This window comes from Cololabis saira, chromosome 8 (assembly GCF_033807715.1).
Source record: "Cololabis saira isolate AMF1-May2022 chromosome 8, fColSai1.1, whole genome shotgun sequence".
Taxonomy (NCBI): Eukaryota; Metazoa; Chordata; class Actinopteri; order Beloniformes; family Belonidae; genus Cololabis; species Cololabis saira.
In genome coordinates this window covers 40853119-40878005 of record NC_084594.1, presented here as the reverse complement: position 1 = coordinate 40878005, position 24887 = coordinate 40853119, and the positions used below count along the sequence as shown (strand labels likewise).

The window sequence follows — 24887 nt, the reverse complement described above, 5'->3', positions numbered from 1 at the left end:
TACACAAAGTTTGGTTATTGTTGTCATACACACATGTACTATGTATATATATATATATATATATATATATATATATATATATATATATATATATATATATATATATATATGTGTATATATATATATATATATATATATACATATACATGTGTGTGTATATATGTTGTGTGTGTGTGTGTATATGGGCTACATAGAGTGTGGTTGTGTCTCCTCGTCCAACAACATCCTCCCTCCTCGCGGCCACATGTTTCCATGTTTTTCCCCCGCAGCAGCAGCAGGAGTGACGGGAGTGACGGGAGTGACAGAGCGGCCCTCCTTCTCCGCCGCGTCCGTCCAATGAGCGGGCTCGGCGGGGACGAGCCTTCAGCGGGAGCCGCTGCCGCTCCGCTCCGGCGGGCTGGAGCCTCGCTGGCGGTCACGTGACCGCCATATAGTAGCAGTCTGCGAGCGCACACGGCCAGAGAGCAGCGCTGCTCCAGCTCCGCTCCCTGCGCGTCTCAAGGGCAAACCCGCTCCCCAGCACGGAAACCCCTACACGCGGCTCGGATGCACCAGCACGACCCGGATCACGGTTCCTCCGGACGGACCAGGTAAAAGATTGTGCACGGTGCCATATGCTGCTGCTGCTGGTTCTGCTGCTGCTGCAGCACGAAAACATGTTTACGTTGCAGGCGAGGGGAGGAGGAGGGCAGGGAGAGACGGCACGGAATTAAGTCTGATTTTACCTGTTTTTTTTTTTTTTTCATCAGTGGCAACGGCTGGATTTAAAATGAGAGGGTTTTGATGGAATCCCTTCAGGTTTGAGGCTGTGGTGTGATGTCTGAGGGCCCCCAGAGGGCACCCAGGGGCCCCCTGTGGTTCCTACTTCTATGATTATAACTGCTTATCTACCCTTGGGAAGCACAACTGGAGCATTTTAATACATGTTTCCTCGAAGTGAGCCAGAATATGGCAGGAAAGGGGGAAGTTAAAGCTAAAAGTAACACTTTAAATCCTAAATGTGACTTTAGAAGCGTGCTATGAAGTGATTTGAGAGAGTGTCCTGTAAACAAGGAGCAGGTGATCCAGTGGGAACCTGCACATGTTCAGCCCTCAGCACTGCCCCGTGTGGGCTCTGTTGTTTTTCTGTCCTCCTTCTGTGGGCCAGGTTTACTCTCGGTCACTCAGACGGGGCAGGGGCCCCTGGAAAGGGAGGAAGGCTGGAGGCGGAGGGAGGGAGGGAGGGAGGAAGAGGGGAGGGAGGGAGGGAGGGGAAGAGAGGGGAAAGAGAAGCTCCCTGTTCCTGGAAAATAACCTATTTACAAAGCCAGCTCCAGTGCATTATGAAAATATGGTAAAGTGGAAGCGCGCTGCACGCCATCAGGGGGTCTGGTAGGCTCCGGGCTAAGGCCGCCGTCATCTGCTGTGGTCAACACGCACATGAATAGTTGTAAAAGAACTAGTTAGTTTTTCTTTAATACGTAGAAAGTAAACAAACGACATCCACTCTTGTTTGCTGTAACTTTGTAGATTTCTTTAGGATAAGGTGGATTCGGAAAGCGTACAAAGAAAAAAATAATCAGCTTTTTCTCCTTTTGAGCTTCAGAGCTGTGAAGCCAAAACACGTGAACACACACGTTGTTGGTTCAGTCATGTTAGGGGCAGGAGCAGCGAGTTGAGACGCACGTGCCAGGAGAAAACATAATAATACACACACACAAGCGGCCACGCTTGACCAGAACAAGCCCATGCTTTTATTTTGACAGAACTTCTGTCAAAATAAAAGCACACTTCCTTTAACCTGCTTTATTACTGGTAATCACAGCTGAATAGCCAAAAAACATCTTTCATATATTTTATATGTGTGTATATATATATATATATATATATATATATATAATATATATATAAATACCCACAAAGTAGCCACAACACTTCCTTTAACATGCTTTATTACTGGTAAACACAGCTGAATAGCCAGAAAACATTATATATATATATATATATATATATATATATATATATATATATATATATATATATATATATATATATATATATATATATATATATATACATACATACACCCACAAAGTAACCAAAACACTTCCTTTAACATGCTTTATTACTGGTAATCACAGCTGAATAGCCAGAAAACTTCTTTCATATATATATATATATATATATATATATATATATATATATATATATATATATATATATATATATATATACTATACTATACTATAATAGTATACTATACATATATATATATATATATATATATATATATATATATATATGTATATATACATATATATATATATATATATATATATACATATATGTATATATACACTATACTACTGCACGCAGGTTTAGATGTTTCAGTTTTTAACATGCTTTATTACTGGTAATCACAGCTGAATAGCCAGAAAACTTCTTTCATATATATATATATATATATATATATATATATATATATATATATATATATATATATATATATATATATATATATATATATATATATAAATAAAATGCCCGACCTGTGGTTATTTGTGGGTATTTTCTTGCACGTAGGCTTAGATGCTCAGTTTTTAGACTAATTGTACTGAAATCATTTTAAAGTCATAAAATCTGTTTTAGTACTTTTCCCCACTACTGGTGAAAACGATCCCAAAAAACAAACATGTCACAGAGAAAAAGAGAAAAACACAAATGCAAATTGGGCCGTTTCTGTTTGTGTCATCTTAAAATAACTAAATAAATCAGACAGAAAGCTCAAAATGAAGAAAAGAGAGGAGAAAGTGTGAACTCGGGGGGGACTTGGGACCGCTCCGATGTGAACGAGTGAAGACGATTACCAAGACAGAGAACAAGATGAAGCAAACAGAAATGTTGCAATGTGCAGCTGGAGCTGGTGGGTGGTGGTTAACACGTTTCTCTGTGTGTTTATGTCTGCGCAGACACGCTGCATCCCGGCTGCAGACCTTGGATTGTTTCCTGGAAGACTTTTGTGTCCACAACTGATGGTTCTGCGTGTCGTCGGAGAGGGACTGGCGGCCTCGGAGACCTGGGTTTATTTGGTCTAGAGTGTTCCTGAACACAACCCCCCCCCCCCTAGCAGACTCTGACTCCAGCACCACCCAGCACGGTGGGGAAGCTGTGAGGAATGGTGGACAACTCCCGCCCGGGCGAGGAGACCTTCCTCCCCCCGGTGTACCAGCAGCTGTCCGACATGGTCACGGACCTGGGCTCCTACCAGGTGATGCCGTCGCCGTTCTCCGAGGACGAGCTGAGCGAGTCGTCCAGCCCGCGCTCCTGCTCCAGCCCGGACTGCCAGCTGCTCAGCTCCAGCTACGGCAGCAGCTCCAGCGCCGAGAGCCAGGACAGCATCCTGGACCACCTGCTGTCCCAGGCCTCGCTGGGGAGCACCGGCGCCGCGGCACTGGGACCGGCGGCGCTATCCGCCTTCCAGTCACACAGAGACGAGCTCCCCAAACGGGAGCCCGTGAAGCAGGAACATTTCGAATTCCTGGCCTGGTCCCACGTGGGGGCCGAGGAACAGCTCGGAGCATCGTTCCAGCCCACGCTGGAGGAGATCGAAGAGTTTCTGGAGGAAAACATGGAGATGGTGACGATGAAGCACGAGCTCCAGGAAGGCTGCCCGGGACTAGAGCTCGGGCAGGAAGAGGTTGCGGGTCTGGAGTGTTGCAGAGAGGCGTCCCCCGAGCCCAAGCCGGAGCCGGAGCCCAAGTACTCAGACCAGACTGTTCCCACTGCCAGCGCCGCTGTCGCTGGAAGCAAAAGCTCGGTGGCCAGCCAGGCGCGAGGTGAGGCGAGCACAGGGGTCAAGAGAGTGTCGTGCAGCAGATCCTCGTCAGCGGACACAGATAACGAAGGAATGCCGCTCATCCTTCAGATCCAGCCCATTGAGCTCAAACAGGAGCCCGTGGCAGCGCCGCTTACGCCATCGGCCCCGCCGCCTCCGCCGCCGCAGCAGCAGCAGCAGCAGCCCAGTCTGGGCTCAGACATCAAAATTGCACAGCTATTAGTCAACATCCAAGGCCAGACCTTTGCCCTGGTGCCCCACGTCTTACCCTCGCCATGCCTTAACATCTCCTCCAAATTTGTCCGTATTGCTCCAGTCCCCATCGCGGCCAAGCCCCTGGGGCACGGGGAGCTCCCCTGCGGCCCGGGCGCGGGGATCCTCGTCGGGGGGCAGAAGTTTCAGAAGAACCCCGTGGCGGATCTTATCAAAATGCACAAATGCACTTTTCCGGGCTGCACCAAGATGTACACCAAAAGTAGCCACCTGAAGGCCCACCTGAGGAGACACACGGGCGAGAAGCCCTTCGCCTGCAACTGGCAGGGCTGCGGATGGAGGTGGGTAGTGGTGGGGGGGGCGGAGGTTTCTATCCATGCACACATGCACCCGTTGCCCCGTCTCATGAACGTATGCTCCTTATCTCCGCAGATAAACTCTGACGGTATTTATAGCCGCTTATATAACGTCTGAGGAAAGGTTTGTTTGTTTGAAGAAGGCACTGGAGTAGCGTTAAAAAGAGCCCTCGTCCTCATGAGTGGATTTCATTGGGGGTGGTGGGGGGGCAGTCCTCAGTCACCTGCAACTAAAGTTGCTTTCAACGAAAATTATGACTAAATATCGTCGTCAACGAACCTTTATCACCTGAGGAAAAAGAGACGAGACGCGACGAAAATGCTGGTCATGTGACGATAACGATAATTAAATTTATAATGCAATATCGTAGAGGAATAAAAACGAGACTAAAATGCAGATTACAAAATACAAACCCTGCTAAAATGTGTCTTCATTTTTGTTGACCAAAACGAGACAAGACGAAATGTTCTACCAAAGATCCTGAATGTCCATGTTTTCAGTAGTTTCTCTGGTTTAATGTCCATGTTTTCAGTAGCTTCTCTGGTTTAGTTCTGCTGGGTGACGTTAGTCCTCAATCCCAGTCTCTGCAGCGGGGAATCAGATCCAGAAGATGCAGCTGCAGAGTTAGAGGCTGATGCCGTTAACGCAGAGCTCTAGGTTCACGTACATTAAAAACAAAGTTACATAGAGAAACGCAGGGATCTGCTCTGGGGGGGGAGAAGAAGAAGATCCATCTTTGGATACACTTTCCTACATAGACGTGGAAAAGAAAACCCAATGTGTCGTTAAAAAAAGAAAAAGATGGGGAGAAATGCGGAAAAATAAATATGTTGTAAACTCAAATTAGAGTCTTCTGTATCTGAAATGAATGTATTCTTGAGTCTATAAGGTGACAATAATATAATAATAAGGTAACCTTGTTTGAATTGTAAAATGAGTTATGCTAAATACAATCTTTGACTAAAACTAGACTAAAATGGTCACAAAAAATCAAATGTGGGTCACCGTGGCAGGAAGGCGTTGCCGGGTTTCTGTCCGTGGCGTTCCACCAAACTGGTCGCTTGCAGTTTTACCCGTGGAGACGACCACCGCGCTTCCTCTCCGTGGAGCCTCGCGGCCGCAGGGCTTCCAGGGCTAGAGGAGTCTGAGACTGGAGGAACAGGAAGGGTTTCTGCTCTGCATCTGACTCAAAGCAGCACTCAGATGCAGAGATATTAGATAACAAAAGGCTTTTGTTTGAATTCACCGGAGACCTCGGACCGAGTGACAAACAAATGGCTATAAACACAACTAGACACTATACTCTGACTATAGATAGAAAATAAACACTCCAAGAGGAGGGAAAAATAACTAATAAAAATAAACAAACACAAAACGCTCCGTATGGAGGAAAAACCTGCCTATATAAAATAGTTTGGCTACAAACACAAATCACTGTTAAAGAGGAAAAAACCAAGAACTATGAATCTAAGCTAGGATATAAGTTAACAAAAAAATCACTCTTTAACGAGGAATAAACAAAGGACTATGAATCTAAGCTAAGGTAAGAATTAACAAACAAAAAATCACTCTTTAACGAGGAAAATTAAGGGCTATGAAATTTAGCTAAGGAAAAAATTCGAAACAAAAAAAATCACTGGTCACGAGGAACCAACGGGTTACTATGGCGATTATTATGGCTGTGGACACGGACCAAGACAAAGACTATGGTGCAGGACAAGGGGAACACAGACTATTTAAACCCATGGAGGGAAATAGTTGACAGGTGGAAACTGCTTTCAGACCTGTGGCCCGTTTGTTTTGTTCTGATTCAGGGGCTAAATCGATACAGTTGTTTCGTTTTTCGTTTGTGGGGTTTGTGTTCACAAGGCAACTGTCTGTAGCGGTTTAAAGCTGTTAACAAATGCCACGCGTGAACCAACTGTTCTCTCATTGGTCAGAAATGAATGCGGAAGGAGTTTCCTCTTCCGTACACCGGGAAAAACAAAGGTTGAACCACATTTATGAGTGAGTTGTGTCGGTTTCTGTGTGGATTCTGTTCTCACTGCAAACAAACCGCTCCAGGTCTGGAATGGAAGGGAGCCGAGACCACCTCTCCTAGGAGATCTCGACTCAGTCAGAAACGATTATCAAGATTTGATTTGATCCCGATATTGATTCGGGTTAGTGTTATTAAAACAGTTTTTTCAGCTGTTGCATGAATTATATGACTGTAGTTATGCAGCATATTATTACTAGTATTATATTGAGATTCAACAGCAAGTATTGTCAGCTAATGATGCTGTAAGGACCAATCAGCTCCCAGAATGCTGATAGAACTGCTTTCAGAAACATCGTGTGGGTCAGAATTACCAAACAGATGCAGGGAGGAAACAGAGACGCATGAAATCGGTTTTATTTTTTACCACATTCCGTTTTTATTTGTTCCATTTTTGGCCTATTTTGGTTTTTAATTTTTGGGCATTTGGTTTTTAGCATTTTTTGCAAATTTTTTGCAAGACAGTATATAAAGTAATGCAATACAGACAATTTATGCAATTATAACCTAACACTTTAATGTTTTCATACCTTTAAACATATTTAAAGGCAAAAACATGGAACCAGTTATTCTCGTGTCCAATAAAACATTGACCAGGATTAAAACAAAAAAAATAACTAAAAGTTGTAATGTAATGATGAAAAAAAAAATACAAATAAATAAATAAAAAGAAAATCGATCTTTAGACATATGAATCGATTTTTAGGAATTAATATGAGAATCGATTTAGAATTGGGAAATCGATTTTTTTCAACACAGACCTATTCACATATACCAAACGAACCGATCTTTAGGGGGAAACGCTCCCTGTTCCAGAACAACTGCTCCAAACAGGACAGGTGTGAAAGCACCCTAAGACACATGAGGAAGGGCAAGTGACCTGAAACGAGAGGAGAATTACTTTTCAAAATAAAACAGGAAATGACAGGACAAAACAAACCCAAGACAAGACAACCTCCCCACGGTGTGACAGTTTCCTCGGGGAACCAGAGATCTGGCATCCGCCAGAGCGGCCGGGGGGGTTTCTGTGTGGATGTAAAGGAGATCTGGGCCAGAGCATGTGGGCCGGGGTCACATGACCCCGTCACGGGCTGACAGCTGCGTCTGCTGGGGCCCTGCACGCTTGTGTGTGTTTCAGGATGCTTTGTTTACAACAGCAAGATGCCGTTTGGAGCTGTGCCGCGTGCCGTGGCGGCGAGGGGGTGTTTGGATGTCTTCATAGATGCATGCATGGGTCTGAACGTGTGTGACGGAGCGTGGCTCATGGCCACGCTCGCCGGGGTCGACGGCGGGTCAGCGGCAGCCGCCCACAGAAACGGCTGACTCCTTCTCTGCGTCTTTAACGAGTCGTTTGAGCGGCGCCAGAACCACGAGCAGACGGAAGTCCCGTCCAGATGTTTGCAGTGATGCCAAGTCAGATTCAGTTTTATTTAAGTTTAGGAGGTTTTAATGTCCTTTTGCCAAACAGACACTTCCTCCGATTTTTAGTGGGGAAAATAATCCTGAGGAAATCTGAGGAAAATGTCAGATTTGGGTTCAAAAGTGACACCTGGATCGCAGGAGTTCAGGTTTTCAGTTTTGGTCTGTGGACACTATAGGGCTGGGGATTGATTCAAATGTCAAGAATCGATTCCGATTCTTAAGATTCAGAATCGATTATCAAGATTTGATTAGATCCGATTGGATTCGATTCCGATATTGATTTGGGATAGTGTTATTAAAACAGTTTTCTGTGCTGTTGCATGAATTATATGTGTAATTATGCAATATATTAATACTGGTGTTATATTGAGATTCAACAGCAGGTATTGGCAGATAATGATGCTGTAAGGACCAATCAGCTCCCAGAATGCTGATAGAACTGCTTTCAGAAACATCATGTGGGTCAGAATTACCAACCAGATCCAGAGCAGCAAACAGAGGCTGTATGAAATCACTTTTATTTGCTTTCACATTCCGTTTGATTTTTTTCCATTCTCGGTCTATTTCGGTTTTTAATTTTTGAGAATTTGCTTTTTTAGCATTTTATGCAAATGTAACCCCAAGACAGTATATAAAGTAATGAAATATTGACAATTTATGCAATTATAACCTAACACTTTAATGTTTTCATACCTTTAAACATATTTAAAGGCAAAAACATGGCACCAGTTATGCTCGTGTCCAACAAAACATTCCTATTTTGGGCATAAACAAAAAAAATACCAAAAGTTGTAATGTAATGATGAAACAAAATCTGTCTTTGTCTTTAGACATACGAGTCGATTTTTAGGAATTAATATGAGAGTCAATTCAGAATCGGAAAATCGATTTTTTTCAACACAGGCCTAACCATATTCATAAAAATATCTTACACACCTCTCTGGACATCTGACATCACTCCCTTTTCTGGAAACCAAATTAAAGTCAAAGTAAACGTAAGAATAAATACAATTTCCATCACTCACAATCCATTTTTTCAACACAGGCCTAGTGGAAACCCACACTCACGTCTCCAGGGTGAGCAGTGTCTCGCTCTCACTGCAGTCGCTGATGTTGGTTAGAGCGCTGCAAGCTCTTGACTTAAAGTTCACTCAGACGCACGTTCTCTTGATTCTCTCCAGCATCCGACAGTTACAGGACGTTTTAAATACATTTTAGGCTTGAAATGGGTGGGAGTGTGGAATCAGCTACATAATAATGAACTCACAGGCGTCACTTCTCTGTTCATCACCGCCATGCTGGGGGGAACATCCAAAGTATCGTCCTCTGTGGCAGACGCGCTTTTTAAAAACCCCTCAGGGGTCAGGTGGTTCATATAGTTTATTTTGCGTATGGGTGGAAAACTCCCGGCGGCTCCTCGTCCATCATGAGAGCCAACGGACTTCAAAACTTCAAAAACAACAAACAAACAGACCTCATGCTATAAGTTCTTCTTTAGTGGTTTTAATAGGCCTGTGTTGAAAAAAATCGATTTTCCGATTCTAAATCCATTCTCTTATCAATTCCTAAAAATCAATTCATATGTCTAAAGATTGATTTTTTGGTATTTATTTGTTTATGCCCAAAAAAGGAATGTTTTGTTGGACACAAGAATAACTGGTCCCATGTTTTTGCCTTTAAATATATTTAAAGGTATGAAAACATTAAAGTTTTCAGTTATAATTGCATAAATTGTCTATATTTCATTACCAAAGCAAATTCTCAAAAATGTAAAACCGAAATAGACCGAAAATGGAAAAAATTAAAATGGAATGTGGGAAAAAATGAAGCTGATTTCATACGGCCTGTGTTTCCTCCCTGGATCTGTTTGGTAATTCTGCCCCACAATGTTTCTGTTTCAGTTCTATCAGCATTCTGGGAGCTGATTGGTCCTTACAGCATCATTAGCTGCAATACTTGCTGTTTAATCTCAATATAATACTAGTATTAATATGTTGCATAACTACAGTTATATAATTCATGCAACAGCTCAAAAAACAGTTTTAATAACACTAACCCAAATCAATATTGGAACCAAATCGAATCGGATAGAATCAAATCTTGATAATCGATTCTGAATCTTAAGAATCGGATCCGAATCGATTCTTGACATTTGAATGGATTCCCAGCCCGAGGTTTTAAAACCGTGACTTTTTCAAATGTTGAGAAACCGTGATAGCGATAACCAGCCCGAGTCTTTATATATAAACATTAAGCAGAACCAGAACCAGAACCAGGCTGAGTTACATGAGCTGCTGCCTCTGGAGAAGACTGACCGTAACTGGATCAGAGTCGCGTGTTTACGTTAACTTGCGTGGGTAATTGGCAGCACAGGTGTGGTGAGACCTGCAGCCGGCCCGCCTGACGACCCGCGTGGAGGCGGGGGCACTCTGACCCGCGGAGCTGTGGAGGTCACACACACCAACTGCTAGAGGGAAGACCAGAGACCTCAGCTGTCACGTGACAACAAGCCGAGCCGGCCTGGACGCGGTCGTGCAGCAGCCGTTAAAAGAGAAAGAAAAGAGCAGGATGCTCAACTCTAGGGCTGGGGATGGATTCAAATATCAAGAATCGATTCGATTCCAATTCTTAAGATTCAGAATCGATTATCACGATCCGATTCGATCCGATCCGATTCGATTCGATCCGATATTGATTTGAGTTACTGTTAATAAAACTGTTTTTTGAGCTGTTGCATGAATTATATGACTGTAGTTATGCAACATATTAATACTAGTATTATATTGAGATTCAACAACAAGTATTGGCAGCTAATGATGCTGTAAGGACCAATCAGCTCCCAGAATGCTGATATAACTGCGTATTTAATCGTGTGATCTAAACTAAGAAGACAACAACACTAAAGATGTAGAACCTGGAGGAGATGATAGATGTGCTGCTGGGTCTGTGGCTTGTGTTCAATACCAAGTTAAAAAATGAGAGTGAGAGAAGCTTCAAGTGGCAACGCTTTTTAATTTAGTTTGTTTGTCTCGCCGCTGCTGAAAAGTCAGCTGGAGCCGTGAGCAGCTATGAAGAGACAGAGCTCCCTGTAGATCTGGTCGTTCCTTATCTCCGTCTAGATCCCTTTTTAATTCTCTCCTCAGCACCAGGTTTATGAACATCTGACCCTCAGAGTTGGATCATGAAACAGACTTTTGTGCTGCCATTGACTGTAGAATAAGATAAACCAGAAGCCGTCAGAGTCTCTTTCTCTGATGTCACATCCTGACTCAGACGTCTGACTCCAACCCCCCGACCAATCAGTGGTCTGTAGTGTGATGACATCACAGCCCGACTCAGCCGCTTAGAACCTCAGCAGAATAGTTACAGAAAAGTATCTACTCGGCACGTTAGACCCCTAGTGGGAAAGAACCAAACCAAGGCGAGGCGAGTCGTGCTAAGTAGGTACTAGTGGAAAAGCGGCATAAGAAGCAGCAACGGTGACTTTCAGCCCTTTAATACAACTGATTTTATCTTACCAATCCCAGATGTGACGTGACACGAGCTCCATGTTCAGTGTTGGTGTGTCAGGTAGACGAAGGAGGAGGGGGGTAAATGCTCGAGTAGCGCCGCCGCCGTCTGCCAGTTGTTACGCAATCAAGCCTTTAAAATACGTTTCATGCGTGTACTTAGTAATAAATAATCAGTCTTAAAGCTATGCCTTGTTTCCAGCGTGGCGGTCATCCACAAGTCATGCCTCATGCTTGTGATGCTGCGTACGTGTGTGTGTTGGGAGGGACGAGGGGAGCTGGAGAAATGTGTGCAGCTTAATCCCAGCGGTGCGGCGCTGCCGACAAAGAGCTCTTGTCTGTCAACAAAAGGCAGGATCTGTGTGTGTGTGTGTGTGTGTGTGTGCGTGTGTGCGTGTGTGCGTGTGTGCGTGTGTGCGTGCGTGTGTGCGTGCGTGTGTGCATGTGTGCTTGTGCGCGCGTGTGTGTGTGTGTGAAAGAGAGAGAGAGAGATCAAGTGCAAGTGTAATGTATGGTGGTTGTGAACGAGGAGACGGCCCGGATGATGGAAACTTGTCGGGGAACGGGCTAATTTGAATGATTGAAGGTGGGATTTACTCCGAGACGCGGGAGGGAGAAGTGCTACTTGTTGTGGCGCTGGCGGGGGGGGAACAAAACGGGCCCGACTCAGTTCTGCTCAGAATCACTTGAAGGGAGCAGCAGCAGCGAGGAAGTGCACGGAACAAAGAATAAGCCTTGAATAGTTACCATGACTGTGGGCCAGGAACGTCCCGGCTGCCAGCGTGCATGAAAGAGAAGAGAGGGATGGGGGGGTTGTATACGAGCAGCAGGGAGGGCGGGGGGCAGTACTGTAAACTCCAATGTACCCCACTAATTTACAACCTTTTACAATGTGTTTATATGGACTAATGAAGTGAATTTGTTTTTGTGCCACATTTGGGGAGGAGGGGGGGCGTGTCCCATGCGTCGGATCCGTCTGAACACACGAGATAAAACCTTGACTTTACAACCCCAACTCAGATGGGATGTGATGGAAATTGTATTTATTCTTACGTTTACTTTGACTTTAATTTGGTCTCCAGAAAAGGGAGTGATGTAAGACGTCCAGAGAGGTGTGTAAGATATTTTTATGAATATGGTTAGGCCTGTGTTGAAAAAAAATGATTTTCCCATTCTAAATTGATTCTCATATTAATTCCTAAAAATCGATTCGTATGTCTAAACATAGTTTTTTGTTTTTTTTTTATCATTACATTACAACTTTTTGTATTTTTTTTGTTTATGCCCAAAAAAGGAATGTTTTGTTGGACAGGAGAATAACTGGTGCCATGTTTTTGCCTTTAAATATGTTTAAAGGTATGAAAACATTAAAGTTATCAGTTATAATTGCATAAATAAGTCTATATTTCATTACTTTATATACTGTCTTGGGGTTAAATTTGCATAAAATGCTAAAAAATAGATTCTCAAAAATTTAAAACCGAAAAAGACAGAAAATTGACAAGATAAAGACGGAATGTGGTAAAAAATAAAACTGATTTCATCTGTCTCTGTTTGCTGCCCTGGATCTGTTTGGTAATTCATATCAGCATTCTGGGAGCTGATTGGTCCTTACAGCATCATTAGCTGCAATACTTGCTGTTGAATCTCAATATAATACTAGTATTAATATGTTGCATAACTACAGTCATATAATTCATGCAATCGGATCAAATCTTGATAATCGATCTTGAATCTTAAGAATCAGAATGGAATCGATTCTTGACATTTGAATTGATCCCCAGCCCTGAATATGATTTCCACGCTGCGTGGGTTACATTTGCATAAACCTGGTCTCGGCTCTTGCTTGGCATTTCCACTCAGGGATTAAACCAGTGGTGTTGAGTTGAACTGCATGGGCTTCGTGGAGGAACCGATGCGTCTCGTCGCCGCCACAGAGCCTGGTTTCTAGATGGCGGACTGGACCGCTTCCTTTCATCTCTGAAGTACACGACCCCCAGTTTGTCCCAAAAAAGATCTGGAAAATCAATATATCTGACCATAACACACATTTGTACTGTGTGTTTGCCTCCTCACAAGATCTAATGTACGGTTTTTTTAAGCGTTATTTGTGAACGCAGCTCCGTGTTTTAGGTGCTTGACGGCAGCTAGCGGAGATCCTCTCGGTCCGTCTTAAAAAAGATGGCTAGCGTTTGATTGATACGGACTCTTTGCCTCAGGTTGCAGGCCTTGAATCACCTTTTTATGATCAGAGTTTGTGAACAACTTTATAAACATGTCAGCTTCAATGACGGCGATGATTCTGTATTTATTCCTGTTTCAGAGACCGGCCTTCATGTTTTCGGCGTTTCAGTGCAGATGTCTCGTTGTTTCCCCCGGTTTACCGCCGGCGCACAAATGCCGGTGTTCTGCCAATCCTTGCTACCTGCCGAGAAATGCTACTTTGTGGTTCTGCGCACGTGCACAGTCGATTTTCAAAGTTTGATTGCCACGCCAATCATTTTTTGCATGATGTAAAATTGATAATATGGGATGTTGAGTATTTGATCCTTCAAAATACACTACCCATGACATGAACTGCATTGCACTTTGTGAACATTATACGATAAAGACAGATAAAGATACAAGATAAACACTTCTATCGCTTTATTTGATATTCATTCAGTCATTGGCCTTTATTTAACCAGGCAGGTCATTAAGAACACATTCTTATGACGGCCTGGCAAGCGACAAGGACCACTTGGGGGGAAAGGAAGTGGGCTAGGGAGTAAAACACAGTAAAATTGTAGAATGGTAGAAAACCATTAGATAGCATTTTTTGGCAAAGCAGCAGAAATTGGCAGAACACCGGTCCATGTCTGAAATGATTAAATGATCATTAAAGGAGCTTGAGGCAGGATTTATGGAAAAAATTCGTAAACGTTTTAAGTTTTCTAGTAATAATGTCAGATGAAGCGTTCCAAACCCAAAAGAATGTTTCCTCTAGTGTATCTCTCCGTTGCCTTGAACAGGCTGTGTGCTGCAAAATGTGCTGCAATTGTGACCGGAATTTCCCGCGCTGGGCTGCGGATGTGACGTCACATGACGCAGCATGCGCGTTCTCCCCGTTCTCTCTCTCACTGTTGGCTGCAGTACCCCCGACGGCCGTCGTGGTGAAGGGTGGCGCTAGAGAGTCTCATTTCTTAAAAGGAGCCTCATGCTCCTTTAAAAAGAATAATACAGAAAACCCCTCCAGTGGAAAAGAGCCACCGTTGGTTGGCAGGAGCTTTGCAGTCATGGCAGGTTTTCCAAACCTCTGAGTCCGAATGAGTTTGTGTACTTGATTTGTCACAAGGTAGATGTTTAGTGTGATGTTAAAATGGCTTCATTAGAAATACCCCCCCCAGTACAACGAAGTTGTCGAACTGTTGCTGACTCAGCACTGTAGTGGTTCTCACTGGGACCCGAGTCCACCCCCTGAAATGTCGCTGCTTAATTACATTACTGAGTATTATTGTGTCCGTTCATCTTGTTGTCAGGTCAGGAAAGAAACATCTGGGCCGCAGAGCGCCGCCGGGTGCCCGGGGTTGCTGGGAAGGAGCGCTGTCGTCACCGTGGCCTCGGCCAAGCAGCGTTCTTCTCACCAGTGAAATCCCGCGGGTTTCTCTGCTCGTCCAAATGAGATACAGGCAGATGGGTTTCAGTATAGACACGTGAAACAGTTATTGTGTTAAAATCAGCAGGGGTTGGTGGGAAAAGTTGTGGTGACACTTTGAAAATCAGGACGCCGCTAAATAGCCCAAAGGCAGTGGGAAGTGCTCGGTCACATCTCTGCTTTAGCCCACACAATGATGCTAAAGGATAAAGTCTGTCACAATATAATTTCTGGATGTTTCAGCATCAAGGTTTTCTTTTCAGATGTTTTTATTTCATAGGAAGTAAAAAAAAGAAACAATTTAGCTCTGTTTTGTCTGACCACTGTTCACTAAAACAAGCTTCGTCCCAGAGAAGATGGTGGTGTTTTGTGCTTATATGTAACTTTTTCATGATTTCTGGAGTTGTTCGTGAACCCCTGCACATTTATCCATTACACAGTCCCGTCCGTGGTTTCTGCACTTCCACCAGAAGGACATTCAAAGCCTTCACAAGTTCACACTGACAAACATTATCCTGAAATAGTTTAACAAGTTACAGACTGATACATCTCATCTTTAAATTCAGACACTCTGTCTGGAGCCGCAAAAAATGAAAAATCTTGTATTAGAATGAAGGCAAATGGTGAAAGGCAAAATGTCGAGAAAAAAGTCGAAATGTTGAGAAAAAAGTCAAAATGTTGAGAAAAAAGTCGAAATGTCAAGGAAATAGTCAGAATTTCGAGAAAAAAGTTGAAATGTTGAGAAAAAAGTCGAAATGTCGAGATTAATGTTGAAGTACAATCTCGAGAAAAGTCGAAATGTCGAGAAAAAAGTCGAAATGTCGAGATTAAAAAGGAAAGGAAAAAGGAGAAAAAAAGAGAAAGAAAGAGGAAAAAAAGAAGAAAAAAAGGAAAAAAAGTTCAAACATTTTTTAAAAAGCTCCAGGAGCCACTAGGGCGGCTCTAGAGCCGCGGGTTGCCGACCCCTGCTCTAAGATGATGTTTGCTGACCTGTTTTCTAATTAACTTAACTTGTTCTACATGTTTTTGCAAAACTGAGGTTACACTCTCCACATTTATTGTAAATGTCTGTTTTCGTTAATGATTTTATCAAAATCTATCCATTTATCTTAAGTGTGTAAGATCTCATTTTCATCTGTAGTCCCCCTTCAGATCAACGTAACACAAATAAGAACATCATGAGTACATGAGTACAACATAAAAGCAGCTAAAAGCTAAAAATACCGTGCACCCCGAGGGTGGAGTGAAAGCTGAGGCAGGCCAGCTGCTCGCCATTACAGATGTGCAGTTTACATGCACTTTTTCACACGACCATTTTTTTTCTAGACGTGCTCCAGATTTGAAACTCAAGTGTGCAGCGTTTTCCCTGCCTCATTCGCCTTCCCCCCCCGACCGACATCTCTCTTCCTTTTACTTCCAGGTTTTCACGGTCCGATGAGCTGTCGCGTCACAGGAGATCCCACTCGGGGGTCAAGCCCTACCAGTGTCCCGTGTGCGAGAAGAAGTTTGCCCGCAGCGACCACCTGTCCAAACACATCAAAGTCCACCGGTTTCCCCGGAGCAGCCGGACCGTGCGCTCGGCAAACTGACGCTGCTGCGGTCCTGTGGATTACTGGGAAAGCTGAAAATACTGGGATCAACCTCACGGTGAAATGGGCCTTGGGAGCAAGGGGTGTGTGTGTGTGTGTGCGTGTGTGTGCGTGTGTGTGTGTGTGCAGGTGTGCACACACATTTTAGTGCTAAAAGCAAGCCTGAATGAATAATTGGTTTAATTTATTGTAAACCGACTCAGTTCCCCTGCTGACTGATCAGCTGAGGGCTGTAGCCGGTGGTGCTCTGGCGTCTTGTGCTCATCCCCTGCCTCAGCAGAACATCAGATAAGCTTATTTTCCTTCAGTCTGGATTATGTGACAACCTTGCGCTTTCAATCCGCCTGAATAAAAACAAATGCCTTTTGTCTTCCTGGAAGCTGCTGATGACTTGGACATTACACACCCTTAAACAAATTCAGGAAGTCAAATCGATCCTTATCCGGATCCGCCCTGAGCCACCACTGTATTTATCGGTTCCTCGGTGGTTTCTTTTTCTTTCTTTTTCTTTCTTTCTTTGTTTTTTTTCCCCGCCCTGTGCCACAGTTCAGACAGTTTGAACGGCAGTTAATCAGCTCAGTATTTATGCACAATGAGAGAACTCGTACTTTTATGAAATTAACTACTGATATTACATAATAAAGTAATGGAACTCTCAAACGCTGTAAACTTTACATGTAGAGAGGAGGACAAAAGTAAAAACACCAGGAGAATCAAAAGTGAAACGCAACATTAAGATGAAGTGCACAGTGATTTTATATCAGCCTTTTTGATCAGTGTTAAATGTTCAGTATTTTTTTTGTTTTTCATGTCATTTATTAAGCTCAGTCATCTGTACCTGCTTGACGTTATTCTGTTTGCATCGGTTTTCACGTTATCAGTGCTGTTCACACCAAGAATGGTAAAAATGACGACAAAAAGAGGTTGTAAATGCTGTTCCAGATTATGTGGATGGCTGAGTCCACTTCACAACTTTGTATAACAACAACAGAGGCCAATGGGTTTGTTGGCATGGGTTTCTGGTCCAGTGCTGCTTCAGAGCCAAATGTCAAGCCAGTTCTTTATTGTCCAGCACCAACCACGAAGCCTCAGCTCTAAGCGCTGTTGATACTCGGGCCTGAAAACTCTGCAGCCTTTAAGGCCGGGACACACAAACCCGACGGCCGACCGGCGGCAGAAAAGCAGACGGACTGAAAGTCGTCCCCCCTAGTTGGTCCAAAAAATACTCCCCAACACGCCAACCCGATGCTGACTGGAGCGTACATTCTGCGTGTGCGTGAGGCGTAATACATCCCTATAACTGCAGGCGGCGCTAATCTGTGATGTCGCCCAGACAGAAAAGGAAAGAACAATCGGAAATGACGGATCGCTCTAGTCCAGGGGTCGGCAACCCAAAATGTTGAAAGAGCCATATTGGACCAAAAACACAAAAAACAAATATGTCTGGAGCCGCAAAAAATGAAAAGTTTTGTATAAGCCTTAGAATGAAGGCAAAAGGCGAAATGTTGAGAAAAAAGTCGAAATGTCGATATTAAAAAGGAAGGGAAAAGGGAAGAAAAAAAGAGAAAAAAGAGAAAAAAAGAGAAAAAAAGGAAAAAAAGAGAAAAAAAAAGCAATAGGGTGCCACGAGGGCGGCGCTAAAGAGACACATGCGGCTCTAGAGCCGCGGGTTGCCGACCCCTGCTTTAGTCTATAGTGTTTTCACTTTTGGTAGAAGTCAAGAAGAATCGAAAATACGATGCTAATAATGAAAATATAATACAATCAAAGACAATCCAAATCCAAACCGACGGGATGATAGAGTGCAGTGTAGCACTTGTACCGCTGTTTAGCTAGTAAGTTTACCATCGTCATTTCCGCTTAACTGATTCACTAGTCAAGGGCTAGCTAGCACTCCTCCAAACAGATTGAGCATAACGGTCGAATCGGCCGAAATGGACGCCAACGGACAACAGCACAGGACACACCAACCTGACTCGAGTCAGCGACCTCGCCCGACTGTGTCCGCCGGCCGATGATCGGGTTGGTGTGTCCCGGCATTTAGATGCACGAACAGGAACGACGGTCACAACAAGCCAAAACATGGTCTCTGACCGCCATTACTAAGCCACGTCCATAACGACCCGCCATAGACCAGACCCTAATGAGAAGGAGTTAATGGTGGCCCGTTGCTTGTTGACTGAGGTGTCTAAAATATTTTCACTGCTGCATTTTCAGGCGGAAGGTCGGCTTAGCTAAGAGCATTCACAAATACCAAAACCTATTTGACAGCCTTCGTAAACACTGACTGGTGATACGGAGACTAGTTTTGATTAAGGATGCTGATGGGTGGAGGTTCAAACCATGCAGGAAGAGAGGCACTTAATGAAGAGGAAATTTGTGTCATTTAAAAGCAAAAACGTTCCAAAGTTGAACGGGTTTGGATCTGGCTCCGGCTACATCAAAATGTGCGTCTCCATCCTGCGACAACGCGCATTACTTTTTTCAGTCAAAAGCGTTACCGTGGCGACGCTAGACGCCAAAAACTGCGCTGTGCCTCAAGCCCCACAATACGGTTTGACGTACATGCACGAAAATCGGTACACACACGTATCATGTCACAACTTAAAGAAAAGTGTCTTGGCGCCATGGCCGAAACCGAACAGGAAGTCGGCACTTTTGAATTAATTGTGTAATTTTGCCGCAATTTATGCCATTTCTTCGGCCGTTTCTTCGCCCGAACCGTAACGTGCACCCAGGTGTGTTATACATCTAAAGCTCCAGCAGCATCTGGTTCAATTCGGCCCAAAAAGGGGAATTTCAGGACAGTTCATAACAATAATAAAGACAATGAAAATAAAAGACGACCAATGGAAATTCATTTTAAAATGACACGCCGTTGATTTTCCTGAGAAATGCTACCAAACGGTATTTGATGCTTGTGTTTTTGACGTTGTCTTTGATGACTGCTGGATGCACCAAACTGCGATTGATTTCATATGAAAATGTGTAAATCATTTACCCTCAAATCTTCAAACGTCATGCGTTTGAAGAGTGTTTTCTGGAGCCACATATTTCTGGTTCTGGGCTCCACAGCAGCAGCAGGTCAGCAACGTCCCTGGTGGGGCATAAATACAGAGGTTTGGAGCGCTAGCGCCGTATTGTTCAGCGGTTCGGACACTCGTTATTGTTACGCTTCTTGGTGTGAACGGGCCTCGTGTGTGCAACAAAAGTCGATGTGAAGACCATGCTTTTGTTGTTCTGAGTCTAACCGGGTTTGAAATGACTGCTCATTACGAGGTCCTGCCATGAAACACGAGACCGAAACGTCTCCATCTGCTATTTCTATCCGAACTTTCATTTTTGCTGAGAACTTGACACAAAATCTGCCTCAACCCTGCTTTATTTGTTACCGGCAACACCCTGACGGCCTTCCACTTCTGCTGGCAGCGATGGTAGCTGAGGCGATGCCAGCGGTCCCGCTACACATCCAGCTTCCAGGGAATGTAGAGTCCATTTTACACCATCTAATCTCTTAAAGCTCTTATTAAACATGTCCGCCCCCCCTGTGAGGACGCGGGGGTGCGACTGTGGTGTTAACGCAGACTTTAGTTCTGTGAGGTGACCACAAGTAAAGGTACACAACATTCCTGTCATTCAATTTTTGAATTTTTAAAGCTTGTGTGAACACAGGTGTTTGCATCCTATGAATGTATGTAAATACAGGAGTAGACATTGCTGCATCCAGGAAGTAGAGTAATCTGATACTTCATCTCGCAACTAATGGAAGGTTGTGAAGCCTGACGTGTACATAACGTAACATTTCAGTACATATGAATATATTATATATATTTTTCTTTGTTCTATCCAAGATGCATTTACAAATAAAACTTGAAAGAAACACATTGTTGTTGCAAAGTCTTTTTTTTCTCCCAGAGACTTAAAAGGAGCATGAGGCTCTTTTTAAGAAATGAGACTCTCTAGCGCCACCCTTCACCACGACGGCCGTTGGGGGTACTGCAGCCAACAGTGAAGCCGGCACGGGAGAACGGGGAGAACGTGCATGCAGCGTCATGTGACGTCACATCCGCAGGACAGCGCGGGAAATTCCGGTCACAATTGCAGCACATTTTGCAGCACACAGCCTGTTCAAGGCAACGGAGAGATACACTAGAGGGCTCATTCTTTTTGGTTTGGAACGCTTCATCTGACATTATTACTAGAAAACTTAAAACGTATATGATTTTTTTTCATAAATCCTGCCTCAATCTTGCCTCATGCTCCTTTAAAGTGCAGATAATATCCGGCTCCTTTTGTCACTAATGTTGCAGGGAGGGTTTAGAAAAGAGAAGGGCTTCTTCCAAGATACCAGGAATGATGTGGGAATCCTTTCCCTTTCTCCAGATTAAGCCCATCTGCCACTACTATGGTTATTTAAGTAATCTGAAGTAGATTAATTCAAAACCAGTTCACTTTTACATAATCAGCATAACATAGTTTTGAATAATTCATAAATCACCTAAATCATCACTTTCGTTAAGGAATTGCTCTTTAGTTTCAACTTAATTCTATAGTTACACTTTAATATACAGACAGAAAAGAATGATGTGGTATTATTAACTGATTTTCTGTATTAATCTGCCATAAAATGTGAACTGTTCTCCACTGAAACACATTAATAGATTAAAAACAATGTGTTGGATTTCTGGTGTCTTTACTGAACACATCTACTTAAACTTCAAAGTGAAAAAATAAGTGAACTCAGACTAATTCAACAAAAGCTAATTGGAATAAGTAGTTTGGACATCTGAACGCCAATTAATGAATTTAAATCGGAAATTGAAAGCTACTTTGATCAATAAAAGAGTCTTTAAATATTTTAGATTTTCAGTTCATAAGCATCTACTGATGTGAACATGCCTCACATACAGGAACTCGCTAAAGATGTGATCAATAATAGCCATAATAATCGTATCTTAATAAGTGAGCCCTTTCTGAGACACAGAAAAGGCCTCAGAACATCTCAGCTCACACAGACACCCATCTTCCTCAGTGAACCCTGTTTCCTGCCGGAATGGAAAGGCCGAGACTCATTCTGCTCATTCTTCTCATTTATTTTGAAGAGCCTCCTGAACATCTCCACAAATCTTTAATACATTATGGTAAAATGGAGGTTCTTCACTGCCCAGAGGTGAAATAAAGCAAATAAATGTACCTTCAGTGGTGTGACAGTGACAAATAAACACACAAAAAAACTTTCACTGCTTTTAATGGGTTGCAGCCTCTAAAACTGTAGGAAAAAGTCCAGGTCACAGCTGCTTCAATGGTACGAAGGGGACGTGGACGATAACAGGTGGGGGGTTTTAACTCTTTGGGTGACATGTTAATTCAAGATGTTACGTGAAAGGCAGGAGGAAAGTCACAGAGAAACATTTGTCGACACCATTTCATGCCAACTAGTTTCCAAGCCCAGTTCTGTGATAGGCCGACATCTCTCAGCTTGAAGAAAAATTGAGCTTTATGTATGTACTTCACATCTGAAAAAAGGATAATATTACATGGAACTGGTTAATGGAGTGAGCAGGTGACCTGTCCATGGTGCTGCCCTGCCGTTTCCCCCAAAGCACCGGGATCCGGCAGATGTTTGGGACCCGACATGGGATGAGTAGCTGTAGGTAATGGATGAACTGATGGCTATGGGACGTTTACAGTGACGTGCTGTGAGGGTCGTGGTTGGTGAGACGCTGACTCCTTTGGAGTTAGATTTACAATTGTAAGAAGTATCTTATTCACTGTTCAATTGGCAGCATGGATATCGACTGCTGGTAATGTTTTATATCTCATTAGCATTCCTCTCCAACCAACACAAACACACCAACACCGAGAGATACACAGGAACATATTTGGCCAAGAATGAACTTTTTATATTTTTATAGCAACATACAGACATTGGATAAATCTAATTTGCTATGCACCCTTTGTGTGTTCCCATACTCATTAAAAACAAATAAAAGTAAGAGATGTGTACAACACAAAACTTTAAATTCTCAAGCTTTAATTGATTTTACCACTAGCTGTTCATCAAGAGAATAAAGAGAAAAAGGAGAATAATTCACTTGAGATCAACATTTCATTTTCAAATACCAGATTTTTTTTTAAACTTAGTCGTATTAAATTTTTTTTCTTAAACTAAAAACTATTTGTGGTCTGACTTTCATTTGTATATGAAGTCCATGCACCTATTGTTCTTCACAAAAAGCTCTGTTACTTGGTTGTAAACGTCCTTATTTTCTTTTAGTTTTAAAAGTCTCTCAGCCTCAGTGGAGATAAGAACAGAGCTGTCCTGGATCTGTCCTATTCCGACTGTAAGTTTCCAGTGCAGAGAATCCCCTCACCACTGATGCTGCTGTGTTGGTCCAGTGAGAGCCAGCTGGAGCATCTTTGTCACCTCTGGAACAGTCTGTATTAGAAACTCTTGTCTCGTGGGTTCAATAACGGCAACTGTGTCGCGGATTCGCGCACTTCAATATCCAATGTCCATGAGTTTGTTTTGAAGCACTTTAAAATGGCATCAGTTTCAAGAAAAATACCCTCGTATGCCATAACTGAGCTGCACATTAAGGTTTTCCACTGCCACAGATCCTGTCCTGCAGCCATCATGAGTGTCATGACCCCATTTGTGGTATGGTACGAAATACAGCATGCAGATCTGATAGATACATGCTTATTGTTTGCAGCAGCCAGGAGTTTGAGCTCCATCCATAAAATCTTACCGCTGGTCTACAAAGCACTGAATGGTCTTGGACCAAAATACATGCTGGATCTGTTAGTTCCTATGAAGCTCCCAGACCCCTGAAGTTCATCTGGATCTGGTTTGTTGTGGTTCCAGAACCAGAACCAAGCAAGGTGAGGCAGCGTTCAGTTATTCTGCTCCTCACCGGTGGAACAAACTTCCTGTAGACCTGAGGTCTGCTCCAACTGTAGATCCTTTAAATCAGGCCTAAAAACATTACTGTTTACTGAAGCGTACTCTATTCAATTCAATTCAATTCAATTTTATTTATATAGCGTCTAATACAACAAAAGTTGTCTCTAGACGCTTTCCAGATACCCATACCCAGAACATGAATTAAATTAAATGAAATACTTACCTGCTGTACTCTACTGCCCTTACTTTTTAACAACTTGCGCTTCTTATTATTTTACCTCTTTTCTTATCATTTTATTTCATTTTATTTGTTATTTAAAGGAGCTTTTAAGAAATGAGACTCTCTAGCGCCACCCTTCACCACGACGGCCGTCGGGGGTACTGCAGCCAACAGTGAAGCCGGCACGGGAGAACGGGGAGAACGTGCATGCAGCGTCATGTGACGTCACATCCGCAGCCCAGCGCGGGAAATTCGGGACCGAATTGCAGCACATTTTGCAGCACACAGACTGTTCAAGGCAAAGGAGAGATACACTAGAGGGCTCATTCTTTTGGGTTTGGAACGCTTCATCTGACATTATTACCAGAAAACTTAAAATGTATACGGATTTTTTTCATAAATCCTGCCACAATCCGGCCTCAAGCTCCTTTAAGCGTACTCTTAAATTAAATACTTATGATTTTTGAAAACCGCACAAAGTTATGGATAAGCCCTGAATGCAGACATTGTGGCATAGAATTTTCAAATTGGTCTGATTCACCGCACGAATTGGCACAGATTACTTTTGTAATACTGTATTTGACCCGGTCTTTGTACGTTTTGACTGTATAGAAACGTAGTTCTTACCATCGTAAGAATGAGATGTACCTGCTGAACTCTACTGCCCTTACTTTTTAAAAACTTGTGCTTTTTATTATTTTACCGCTTTTCTTATCATTTTATTTCATTTTATTTGCTATTTACTGTTTAATTGTGTTTTGCCGCTTTTAATGTTGATGTAAAGCACTCTGAATTACCTTGTGTTGAATTTTGCTATACAAATAAACTTGCCTTGCCTCCATCGTGTGGAGGCTGCTCTAGGTAAACGTCACTTCACAGCCTCATCCAGGTAAGTGGGTGTGTTTCGTGGACTGAAATTGCCCTAGTCCCTCAACTGCTCAAAAAGAAAAGCTCTGCTCTCATGCATAAATCTTGCTGACTGCATCACCAGGTTCAGTTGACCTTCTGCTTAACTGTGGCCTGCACTCCGTTAAGCTCTGATGCCATCACGACTGGCCTCGTTATGTTTGAGCCACTAACCTTTCAACACAGTTGTATATCTCCAACACCACCGAGAGGCAAGCAGCTGTAGCGGGGGCTCGTCTATCATTGGAAGCCCATGGAAGCCCAAAAATGCCTCCTTC

The 24887-nt window shown here is 43.2% G+C and overlaps 1 protein-coding gene across 1 annotated transcript; it reads left to right on the top strand.

The window, feature by feature from the left end:
- The first annotated feature begins 385 nt into the window (after positions 1-385).
- On the top strand, positions 386-20007 carry LOC133448965 (Krueppel-like factor 15). The gene is made up of 3 exons (XM_061728003.1): positions 386-590; positions 2949-4368; positions 16408-20007. Exons 2-3 carry the CDS (start codon positions 3155-3157, stop codon positions 16574-16576), a joined length of 1383 nt encoding a protein of 460 aa, XP_061583987.1. The 5' UTR covers positions 386-590; positions 2949-3154; the 3' UTR covers positions 16577-20007.
- Positions 20008-24887: the final 4880 nt, after the last annotated feature.

Coding starts and splice junctions, on each gene's coding strand:
- LOC133448965 (XM_061728003.1), top strand. CDS start 3,155: ATGGTGGACAACTCCCGCCCGGGCGAGGAGACCTTCCTCCCCCCGGTG. Junction 4,369..16,407: donor TGGCAGGGCTGCGGATGGAG/GTGGGTAGTGGT, acceptor TTTTACTTCCAG/GTTTTCACGGTCCGATGAGC.